We start from the raw sequence: 12,595 nt of genomic DNA on the forward strand, positions 1-12,595 counted from the left end.
AAGTCTGGGACAAGCGGGAATCTAGTCACAGGCGGCTGCTGCTGCTATTTTTGGAGGAAGCCAGGCATCTCGTACCTTGGAGACCAGCTTTCCAGCTGCAAACATTAATCAGACAGAGATGGCTTCGATCCAGAAGGGATGGCATCTCCTGGAGCCACATCTCTAGTATACAGGCCCCTTCCTCTAGAAAGCCAGAACAAGGTTCCTCTTTATTCTCTGTATTTTGAAGATGGTTTCTGGACGGTACCATGAATCAGCTGCACCTCCCAATTGAGAGGTGACTTGCTAGACACTGAATTGCATTTGATGCAACCAAATTACTGGCATTGTAGAAGCACAGGATACCGTCCTCAACCTGAGGACACCAAGGGCCAAGAGAAAAGGCACTGGCCTGGTCTTCAGGAAAGCAACGTAGTGCTAAGGTCAGAGCATAGGGAGCCAAGGGACCTGGGTTCTAGTCCCAACCTGTGCAGCGTTAGGCAAGGCACTTTCTCTCTCCAGGCCTCAGTTTCCCCTCCCTGCACTGTCTTCTTCACTGGGATTTTCTGAGGTCTAATTTGAGAAGTGCAATGAAATTCTCGGGCTAAGCAGCTGAGTTTCCCCAGAAAGGGTGGAACGGCAGGCGGCAGCAAGGAGAGGGCACCCCAGGATTGTGGACCACTTCCATCCTGGGCCTGTGCAGAACTTGCGTAGAGTTATTCGCAGGAGGGTTTCCACTCAGTTCCTCTTCCTCCGGTTCTGTTTCCTGTGGAATTTTGCCTGTTTAATTTTGTAGTCTAATTCTTGGAGAGGAGAAAACGATGCTGCGAAGCTAAGTCAGTCCGACAACATGCTCCTGCCCTGTCCATCAGCCTGCTCACAGCACAGGGATGGGTTTCCTAGGAAGTCCTGAATGGGCCAGGCCATCATAATCCGATTATTCCCCATACACCTATTGTGCTGAGCTCTGCAATTCCCCTGGCTCAGCTGCTCAGTGGGGCACTCCCTTCCTCTCTTATGCTGCCCTTCCTCTGAAGGCATGGTGAACTCGGGGACACCGGGACACAGGCGCCACGGGGGAACTGTAGCCAAGCCTTTGGGGCTCAGTTTAGCTTAGAGGAAAAGTTCAGTAGGAGGTTGACTGGGCTCTGGAAGGGCTCTTTAACTGTCTCCCATTACAACCCATCCTCGACACCCCCAGCACAGCCAAGCAAAGCTGTCGGGAGATGCCCCACTGGTAGAACAATAAGACAGTGTCTATGCTGCCTCCGTGCAGTACCCAGGTGCCTGGCATGCGTGCCAAGAAGCCTGCCCAATACAGACAGCCTGACAGTGGTACTAGGCACATTCTCTGTGCTGCTCTACTTTGCCTCATTGCTGGGATTTTGCACGTCCTGAGTGGGAGCAAGTGCCTATGGCAGTGTTCCCAGAGGGGCCATATAGATCAGCCCCGAGGGCCCAACATGGAAAGCAAACAGTTGCCCTATTACTAGCCAAAGGCAGACACTGGCCCCTGCAAAGCAGGCAAGCTACATGTTGCCCACATTTCCTTAACTAATCCTGTGTAGGAAACCTGAGTGTGTCCTCCCTACTGCCTGGTGAGAAGTTTTCAGGCATAATTACATCCCAATATTGCCCTGGTATTCAACCACCTCCCAAAGGTAATCATACGCCAGGCCGTGTGCAGCTATCCTTGTCATCGGTTCATTGACAGCATCAGCTTGCAGCTATTGCTCCCTCCCAGTGGCCTGTAACCAGTCTCAGACAACAGGCAGCAAAGGAGCCATCACAGGCCACTTCCTTCATGCCAGTAGCTTTCAGGACGCCTTGGGAAACTGCACTAGATGCTATGGTCATAGTAATCCCCTGTGCACCAGCCCCATGGTACCTTGGCAGCTCATAAAATAGGACAAGAGTCAGCCTTGAAACCCGGGTGATGGCTGAACACCAGCTGAAGGACTCGGGGCCCCTTTTCAGACAGTGATTTAGCCTCTGAGACCTCCTGTGAGCAGAGCATGATCCCCACTACCAGGGTAAAGGACTTCCAGGATCACATAGTGGGTTGCTGACAGAGAAGAGACAAAAACCCAAGTACGCTGACAACCAACTCGGTGTGGCAGCACTCAATTCCGATTAAAAAATAAAAATCCCTTCAGATAAAAAGAAAGCATGAGAAAAAGGGGGAGGGGAGGAGGCAGAGAAGAAAAATGGGCCTGGAAATGAGCGTCTGCAGACAGACAAGCCTGAGCTAATGTTCTCAGCCTCTATCCCCCTGAGAAAGGCGAGCTCAGCTGTGCCTGTGACATGCCGATGCAATGCTATTAAGTGCTCCCAGCATCCTCAACACTGTGGGAGACACAAAAGAAAACTGCACTTCCTCACTCCAAGAGTTTCAGTCTAACACACGCAGGCAGCGGGAGGGCCGGCTCTCCTCGGGAAACAACCCCATTGTGCTGAAAGTTACTGCAACCCAGCCCCGTGTCCGTGTCCCAGATTTAAGGGATAGTCTCACTGGGTGCGCTGTAGCGGAAGGAGCCGTATTCGAGCAGCGTCGCAGGCATGTGTGCTCGGCTCAGCCTGGTACGTGCTCAGCCACCACCATCCACAACCCCCTTTTTTTAGCGAAACACGGTCCATTAGCCCCATAGGGCGAGTGACAGGGAATGGGACAATTTTCACGATGGGAGCTCGAGAAAATAATCTACTGAACTACGGAAGTCCTGTTACAGCCCCACAAAGAATGTCACTGAGAGACAGGCATGAGGTTTAACTTATGGGAGCCCATGCAAGCAACAGGAGTCTTTACATGCCCTTTGCTGCCTAACTACCATGAGTGTAGCTATGCATGTATATCAGGGCCACCATGCACTTGAAGATTACCTACCCTCTCTAGCCTGGCAACTGCCTACAGGAGACCCTTAGCTTCTCCTATGGGCCAGCTGGTAGCTGGAGGTCCCGAATTTCCTTTCATCAAGTTCTTGTGCGGTTCGAAGAGATGCGACTTTGCCTCAGGCAGGTAGCATCATGGTGAAACCATGCACGTCCCTTACCTTCAGGATCTTGTGCTGCGAGCTGAGGGCCCCGTATCTGTTCATCGAATCTTGCTGCAACAAAGATCAGAGAAAGCTGTTAGAAGACAAGACGGGCCGAGGCAGGGGAAAGCCACTGGCAAGCATTACTGCGGCTGCACGACCAGCTGTACAAGTCCACAGAAGCTAGCAGGCCCAGGAGGTGTTCTGGATACGATCGGGTGTTTTATAGGTCACATCTATAGGCGCGAGTGCTGCTGGAATGGATTGCTTAAAAAATAATTAGGGTCCCACTTAATTAATGACAGTCACTCAGCAACTTCTCCCTCCCCTCAAGGACCTAAGCGCCGTGCCTATTAGAGGGATGATATTTTTCTGGTTTATAAAGTCAAAGGCCGGTTGAGTCTCACTTACAGCGATGTGAATCTAGAGGTACATCACTGACTTCTCCAATGTTATGCCAGGGTAAAAGGAAATCAAACTCTAAGCTCGAGACACCCAAAGGGATTTGCTGCCAGCGAAGAGATTTAAGACCACAGGATTTTGGTTCTTGTTCCTCCAGTGGAAACAGAGAAATGCCCTCGGGCTCCTCGCTCTCACCCCAGGCCCGCACGGTGAGCAGAACCCTATACAGCCAGAGGAGCTCTGTATAGCAAAGGCTTCTCTGGGAACCAGACTGTGCGGTTTTGCAGGAAGGCAGACAACGCTGCAACAAAGCTCTCGCCCACGCACAGAAGTTGCCCCAGTTTAACTAAAGCAGAGCCTTAAGCTGAGGTAATTAAACTAGCCTGTCCTGCCTGCTTGACCATTTGGCTCCCCACGTGGCAGCAGGACATAGCAAGGTTTCTGCAACTCACGTGGAGTCACTGAGCTGCCTGGTCTGGATTTACACGAGGGGGATTTGTTACCATCCACCTCCTCTCCAAGCTAGCCCCTCCGAGTGAGTTCTTTCTTCTCCCCCCGCCAACACCCCTATACCTCAGCCTCCTCTCTATCCCACGTCCAAAACGTGGAGCCCAAATGCTGGCTTTTCCCTGCAAAAGAATTCAGAGCTCGCCAGGGGCAGGGCACAAACAACAAGGCACAATCCTTTGTCTTTTCACCAGTACTTCTCCGGAGGGGGGTCTATGCTTGGGAAGCTTTATGAGCACAGCCCAGTTCCCAGGCAGCACTGCAGAATTGCAAAGTAAGCACAGCGCGGAGTTATTTTCCAGTATTACCCACAATTCACATTATAGGGTAAATACTCAATAGGGCATAAAAAATGAGCACCAGATGAGCCCCAGGGACACACAACTGCTATCCGTGTAATTAGCATGGGCACCCGCTATGCTAATTCGACAACTGCCTGGTATCCAGCAGCCATCGTGGAACAAACTAATAAAGTTCCACTTAGTCTGATGCCTCGTTCCAGCAGTGGCAAACTTCAGATGCTTCAGGAAAGGAACAGAAAGCTCTACGAGTTCAAGTAAGCGGGCTATACTATTTCCCTGGAATGCATTTCTTCCTGACCCTGGCTGGTGAACCATTCAGGCCCAGGGGTATGAGGATCAGCAGCCCTTGTCTTTTTGTCCCAGCTAAGGGAACTGCTGCTCCAACTCATTGGAGTGACTCCCAACACCCCATTAACTTCGCCGATGGTGTGAATGCACGGCTCAGTTCCCCTTGGCCTTCTACGCGGCTGTCTAAACGGCACTTCGGGACAGCAGGGAGATGTCATGCTGGCCCCAGCAGCCGCGTGCTTGCCTTTCGGAGGCTTCTGAACCACCCCCAGGAATGGGCACAGGGTGGAAATCCTGGGCTGGGCCAGACTCACATCACTTCCACCCCATAAGGAAGCCTAAAATCCGACAGGAAGGCTGATACGTCTGTGTTCCTAGAGACTTGAGCAAAACAGATCTGTCAGAATCCACCAGCACTGACTCTTTCCTTGCTGCTGCACGGCACATGGACCAAACAGCCCTCACCCCCTCTTCTGTAAGGACTGGAGGTACTGGAGAGGATGACAATGGAGGCTCATCTCTATTCCAGGAAGCATTCACTCCCAGCCAAGAGAAACATCCCCTCCTCTTCAGGCAGGACGACTTTACAGCCAGCCTCCATAAATGCTGCTGCTGAGTAAGGAGCAGAGCCACATGGCCTGCAGAAACCCCCTTGAAGTGCAAGGTTTGGAAAGCCAGGCACACCCTGCAGAGACAACCCACCGCCCTTTACCACAAGCTGGTGACTGGGACACCCCTTAGGGTATCTGCATACAGATCAACAATAAGGGTTGGCCTGATAAGCTGCAGCTCTTCCTCCCTTCCACCTCTCACATCAGAGATCACAAATGGTGACCGAACCCCAGGCTCATCTTGCTGGCATCCCTCCTCTGCTATATTTGTAATGCCTTCAGCTGGGTACTGGGCGGCGGTGGTAGAAACAGTGAAGAGATATTCCCTGGATGTGTATGCACATGCAAGCACGCACGCAAACACATACATAAACACACACGCACATCCTCTCAGGAACGTATCGTACCTACCTTCTCTTTGTTGAGAGCTTCCTGAGCCTCTAATTTATATACTAAAAAATCTAGAAGAGAGAAGAGGAGACAGGTTAAAGAGTTTGCATTTTCCAGGATCTGTTTCATCCTTTCAGAAAGGAAAATAGATCAAAAGGCTGTGACCCAGCAGGAAGGAATACAAGCAGTTTTCGGAGTCCTAAATAGTACAGAGGGCCTCTGGGCTCTATGCAATCAAACACCTTGAGGGGCTTTTCCTTCCACCGGCCTACTGAGTCACCCTCATCAAAATTGCCCTTCTTTCCTTTATCCAGCATGGCGTGCTGCACAGATGCCACTGCGCAACCCAGAAGTAGCTGCATTTTGGTGGCATAGAAGTTGTACCAGATGTCAGGGTCTTCTGGGATGAAAGTAGCTATCCCCTCTGCACTTCCCAGGAAGGAAGTACTGGCTCCTGCAGGCCCTTCATCATTCATCTCCTGAAGCTGGAGCCTCCTCTTCAAATGGGAGGCTTGGGGAAAGACCCCATCCTGTCTGAACTAACTGGACCTGATCTAGTAACCTTGATGCGTCATCCATGGTGGAACTGGGAATGTGATCTAATGGTCTAGTGCCCGTTTGCAAGCCCTTTTCTCCACATAAAATACAAAAGTAAAGGCTGTACCCTAGGATGCAGGCTGGGGGCACTTTGGGTGCTCCTAAACCCTGCCCAGAATGACTTGAGCAAAGCCTGCAGCCTTCATTCAAGGACTCCCACTGCAGAAAGAGGCAGAGTTGTGCTGCTAAACATCCTCCACTCCATGCCTCCATGAACTTTCCCACACTGCCCACCTTGCCTAGTGAGCCTGTAAGCTTTGAGTGGCAAGAGATCTTTCCTAGGTACCTCTCAGAGCTGTGAAAAGCAGGGTAGAAACAGATATCAGCAAAGGAGGCAGATCAGTTATACCAGGATGCGTCCAGGTGTGTCATGGAACAGGCACCAAGTCAACCCGCTGCATTTCTATGGCAGGCTGACCTACAGTCCCGGGACGTGCAGCCAGGCACCAGGTCAACCCATGCATTTCTACGGCAGTTTGACCTATTGTCTGAGAAGCAGTGGCTGGACTAGAGGTCACCAAAGCTATACATATGGCAGGTTGACCTGCAGTCTGGACCAAAATGTTTCTAAGTCCGGCATGGGCACCAGGTCATGTATTCTTATGGCAGTTTGACCTGTAGTCTGGGCCACTGTGGCTGGGCCCCAGGTCAACCTAGATGAGGCAATGGAGGAAGGGGGGAATGGCCAGACCCTCCCTGCATGAGAGTTACTCTTCCTGCCACCCTCCCAGAGCCCATGTTCACCCGCAGATGGCATTGGGTGGATGGTGACCATGGGCAGGAAGAGGTGGCAGCATGGGGCCAAACACAAAAGCTTGCATCAAGCACTGACTTCCAGTAGATCGCAGACTTGGCCCTGCCAACTTTGTGGGACTAAGCCAGAAAGCCATGATGCCTTTTACCACGTGTAGCTCCCAGAGAAGAGACGACACGTGGATCCACAGAGCGTGACGGAAGGAGCTGCGGAAAGCTGAAGCCAGCACTAGTCACCCTGCAGTGTAAAAGCGTTGGACTTGAAGCTCCCGTGGAGGGAAGTATCTGCTAAATCAGAACGTGGAGCAAAGCCCCTCATTAGGAGGAACACGAGGATGCTGGCAGCACCAAGACACTTGGGCTCCACACCACACATTTGCCAGCTGCCTCTTTTCCTAATTCAATACTGGCTTAAAGTACCAAGGAACTGTAGATAGGAAGGGCCAGATATGAAACATTTTAGTCAACCACTGAGTCACAGCTTTGTGGCAGGAGAGGCCTTATGTCAGCATCATCAGAAAGGCACTTGAATCCTGGTACGAGGTAGGAGATTCCTCCGTCTAGCAGCCTGGAAGGTAGAAGCCAACTCACTCAGCTACGATCAGCGAGGGAGCCTGCACGTACTCAGCCCAGGAGACGAGTTCTCTCCCTCTGCTTCTCATTTCCTGTCCTGTTGCACAGCCTTCTCTGCCTCAATTTCTGGACTGAATTTAAAAAATGGACTTACCAATTGCAGCATGCCTCCATAGCACAGGACAGTGCTGCTCACATTATTACAATGAATAAGCATATATGGGGTCGAATGGATCTGGAGCACTCTTACAAACACCGGCCCCATAATTGCCATATTGATTTTGGTGCCAGAAAACAAGCTGCGCTGCCAGGCAATCACGTTTACTCATTTAAAAGCAAAAAGCCTGGTCGGGTGCCAGGCCGAGTTAATAGGCTTTGACGTACTCAGATGCTAAGTTATGGGTGTCAAGCACCTTGATAGACTCGTTATTTGACAGTAGAGCTCATGAATAGGAGCCACTGACTTCCAGGCTTGATCTCCCAGCACCTCCTCCCTCCAGGGCCATGGGCAAGTCCCTTCACCAGACAGCCGCAGTCCCACCATCTGTAAAAGAGGGTTATTCCTATTCATCACTTCATAACGAGGATTCAGCAAGGGCTACGAAGGTACCAATTGCTTTACCTGCCATGTGCTGCTCCCTAGAGAGACCCTTAGGCTTGCCACCCACCTCTGCTCCTGGAGAGGAAAGAGCGACTCACCTTCTTTTGTCTTCTTGTGCTCCCCTCGCTCTTTCTGCAGGGACCGTTCTAGTCGGGATCTGTGCTCGTACACCACTGGGGATACAAAGAGAAAAGGAAAAGAGGAAATAAAACACCAAGGCTCCTACGTATTCCCCTGCTTTCCTTCCCCAGAGCCAGGCCTTTCTCAGGGCAAATGCGTACACACGGAAAGCATTGTTCTAAGGCCATGTCTTGGTGCAGGCTTGAGGTGCCCAAGGGAACAGACTCATCATCCCAGAAGGTCTTTTCTCCTAATGTCCACTGCACTTAGCACTAGGATATGACAGGCCACAACTTCCGAATTTACAGCAGCTCAGGTATAGCAACCAAGTATCACAACTGACTGGAGGTGCATGAGACCATGACTCAGGCATAAAAGGAACAAATAAGATCAGCAGTCCAGAAACAGCCCAAAGTTTCTGGTTGGCTGGACTGCAAGTCTCAAAGGTTCAATTATCTGCATTACAAAAGCACAGAGAGGAATGAGCTGAGATCTTGGCTCCTTGAGAACAGAGACAGATGGAAAACATGCAAACAGCAAACAGAGATGAAAGAAGCTGCCTGGATGGGTTATTTGGGACTGAAAAGGCCAGGATGTAAGAGGTGGCAATCTGGTACAGCTTCAAACACATCTCTCTCTTCCATCTTCTCTGCACAGCACACAGGGCACCGCTAGACCCCAGCTCACTGGAGCATTGCACTCCCTGGTGAAGACCCTGAGGGGAAGTGACAGCCCAGCGCTGGGATCCTGCACCCACCAGTCCTTTGCTGCATGGACAACTGGGACCTCAAGGGTGGCTCAAGGAGGGCCAGGGCAGGCCACCTCCAGGGCTGCTTTGAAAAGGAAGTGCAGACTCTGAGCAGAGAGACCCCCCTCAGGCAGCATAAATCAACATACCTCCACTGCTGTGAACAGAGCAACACTGATTGATGCCAGATGATAATCTGGCCCTGAATGAGCCAACCAGTTTGTCTTTGATCCATATACCCCAGGAAAAGATCCCACTTCTCCCCCTTTCCAGCAAGCAGAATCTGGAAACTCCCTAATGTCAAGTTAAGAGACTTAAATCAAGTTTGAAAGGGCCTCGAGCTTTGAAAGCAAGATGCTGTTTGAAGGAGCAATCCAGTTCCCCTATGGCCCCAGCGAGACCTTCATATATTTGGGTCAGCTGGACAAAACGAACAAAATCCCGTTTCAGAAGCCGCTACCAGATCCAGTTCTTCAGTAACCTCCACCGCTCCTGTTCACCTCTCTCTGACTTTTTCCCCCGCTCTCTTCCACCTGAAGGATCCCAAGGCATTTTTCAGTCAGGGCTTACAGGGACTGTCACCCAAGCACTGAAATGCAGCCCGATCTGTGTCAAACCAGATTGCTTTCTGAAAACACGCACAGATGTTCACTGATGTGGGCTGGAACATGAGCATCACGCATGGACACGGGCAGACAAGGGACCAAGAAAGTAACAGCATTCACTTGTGTACCTAGCTACTCACTGCCGCTTTGAGCTGGCAGGAAAAGGCAAAGACGAAGTAGAGCACAAACGAACAGTCTGGCTCCTATCCCCAGCTCTGTCACTGTCTGGCGGTTGAGACCTGAACACATCCCTTCACCTTCCTATGCTTTGTTTTTCACACCTGTAAACCACTTCCCCTATTACACACAGGTGCACTGTGACACCGCAGGTTGGCAGGTGCCCAGAGAGAACAGTCTCTTCTGAATCTGGAAGGTCATTTATAGCTTCTCTTGCTTGGCTGATGAGACAAATGCAATGGCTTAGTGTTATCACCAGAAACAAAACAGATGCCCGAGTTTCCGGACTCATTGCACCACGGCTCATGGGAAACCATCCTCCTGCAGTTCCCACCTGCACCGTGCAGTTTGTCCTTGCCACTTAAATCTAGGGGCAGCTTTCTTCAGAAGCCCTCGTGACTGATTCAGATGCATTGCAGGGAGACCATGCAAACCTGTATCGATTGCAAATTTAAATGGCGGAGCTATACCATCACGATAGGCCACGCGGGATGCTCCTTGTATGCAGAGAGGAAAGAAAGATCAGAAAGGGACTTTCAGGAAGGAGTATAAATTGATCACCAGGTAACCTGCAAGCCCTGAGCACATTGTAGGCCGGCGAGTGCTCTAACTTGAAAAACAACTGTGTTTCCCTGAATGAGGCTTCCAGCTAAAAGATAAATAGAGCCACAGGGTTTGAATCCTGCTCAGAAAAAAGGGCCAAGGCAGAGCCCACTGCTTGCCAGCTCTGAAGACTCTTTCATAAAAAAAAGGAGGGGGGAGAAGCCACTTCAAGCCACTTGGATCTCATAAGTGGTTATAAACAAAACAGCCTGAACTGGAGTCAGGCTCCGTCGTGGCATGTTCTGCTGGTTCGCATTTCCCTTCCAGTTCTGGAAGCTCCACCCTAATTGGCAATTTGATGTTTCTTTGATTTCCAAGATCCTCTGTGCTGCGTGCATCAGACGAAGGGACTCTGCATTACCTATTTATTAGCTTTTCTTTCTGAAGAGCAGCGCAGAGTATAGCTTTAATTCTTTCACAGAAAAGGGAAGAGGTCAGTAAACCTTCACGATCGGGCTAGCAAACAGACTGGGGCAGCTGTATAAAGCAACCCAAAGTATGGGGAATACCACTGTTAGTACAAAAGATACCGTTCTCACTACTAGGCTGCCTCGGCAGGGAGTAAATTGGGTTTCCTCCTCAACCCCCAGCTTTATCTGTGGACATCGGGTCCAGACTCAATGCTTAGAAAACCTTAAGTCTCTAGAGCATTTCTACAATTCCAGCCGAGGTGTTTTTCTCTCGAGCGAGACGTGCAATTTTTGACCTTTGCAAAATCAGCTCATCACTTCATTCGCCCGTTGCAGACTTCTATTCTGATCAGATAACTCAGTCACTGGATCTTAATCTTTATGCTGTAATAGCACCGAGAGGCCTCACTGATATCAGGGCCGGGTGCAGTTTCTATTAGCTACAGTAACCTCCATTTCCTGCCTGAGATGGTAGCTCCGTGCCATTTATACCGCAGTTTTGCTCTGTCCCACCCATGAAGTGAGAACATGCCTTAAAACCATTTCGACTCGCAGCAGGGCACGTCCTCGCCTTCTGTACGTTGGCAGGGCGCCATCAAAACATAAAACATGCATTGACGGAGCTGCAGCGCGTCACGCTAGCTGCAAATCTGCCCAGGTCTATGTAAACTGTGTAAAGGACTCTGACACCCTCAGAGGCCAAGCTGAGGACGAAAAGAGCAAACTGTCCTGGAAAAAGCCCACTGAACCCAACAGAAGGATAATATGCTCAGAGGAGGATCAAACTGGCTTTTCAACTTCCGTAACAAGAGTGCTGTTTTCCACTTTAGTTCCAGGAGATGCTTAAAGGGGTTTCATAGGTCCATAGTTGTTCGGGGTTGGAAGGGACCTTACAGATCATTGGGTCCAGCTCCCTGCACTTGGCAATTAATCCTTGCATTGAGTTGCCCTGCGACAGATCCTTACTGGCTCCATCCTTACTGTATTTAACCTTTTACAGCATTGTGACCGATGGCTTTCTTGAAAACAATTCCAAGCCAACGTCATCGTGGAACGGATTTTATTGGGAGCATGTTTTATAGCATAATCTCCCGCCCCTGTGAAACCATCTCTTCTAACAAGTTACCAAAGCTTAGTCACTCTCTAATGATCAGAGGAGGCTGGTCTGGGATGTTTACCGTCTACGGGTATTTCAGCATCCAAATAGCCAAGAGCCAGATTTATCCTGACAGGGGCTCCCTTGGCAAAATGAACACGGGAGCGCAGGAAAGCTAGATTCAAAACACTTCCATTTCTGGTGGAGTCTCAAATCTGGCCTAGGGGAAGCATGTATTTTTCTTAAAGGTGTATGTTCGTTTAAAATAAATCTTTGTAAGGGGTTTTCTGTTCTCCCAATGATGCTTTTGTGAGTTTTTTTCCCAGTAAAAGGAAATACTGGATTATAACAGAGGGAGAAACTGGCCCGACGCAAAGTATTGCCAAATGCACAGGGTAAACACAGAGAGAAGAGCCGAGCGACACAATTTAGCAACCGGCTTTTAGTTCCAAGAGTCCTTGCCTCGTCTTACGATAGAGAAATGGCTACTTAAAAAAAACAGCACCCGCTCACAGAACAACGCAAGCAAAATGCAGCCCTTTAACGTCGTTCTCAGCGCCTTCATTTGGAGTCGCTCAGAAACGTTTCGATTATCAGCACCAACCACGCAGAACAGAGCCCATTCATCCCTACCTGCCATAGCTCTGCAGGTGAGCTGCAGGAAATAATCTCTTTTGAGCAAAGTAGGGTCTATGAGAGCCCTGAGCAGCTCCTGTTCCAACCAGTAGATGCAACTGGTGCCTATAAACACTAGCTAGTCAGATTATTATTCTTATGCTGCAAAGGTGGAATTTGAGGTGT

General features: G+C 50.1%; 1 protein-coding gene across 1 annotated transcript in view; it reads right to left on the reverse strand.

The window, feature by feature from the left end:
- Positions 1–12,595, reverse strand: part of LOC102376440 (Golgi integral membrane protein 4-like) — a 63,158-nt gene that overhangs the window by 34,709 nt on the left and 15,854 nt on the right. The window contains exons 2-4 of the mRNA XM_006018846.3: positions 8,134–8,208; positions 5,533–5,582; positions 3,030–3,083 (exon numbers count right to left, since the gene is read on the reverse strand). Of these exons, the coding sequence (XP_006018908.1) occupies positions 3,030–3,083; positions 5,533–5,582; positions 8,134–8,208 (179 nt within the window). The remainder of the gene's footprint in view (positions 1–3,029; positions 3,084–5,532; positions 5,583–8,133; positions 8,209–12,595) is intronic.

Source organism: Alligator sinensis, unplaced genomic scaffold (assembly GCF_000455745.1).
Source record: "Alligator sinensis unplaced genomic scaffold, ASM45574v1 scaffold569_1, whole genome shotgun sequence".
NCBI classification, from domain to species: domain Eukaryota; kingdom Metazoa; phylum Chordata; order Crocodylia; family Alligatoridae; genus Alligator; species Alligator sinensis.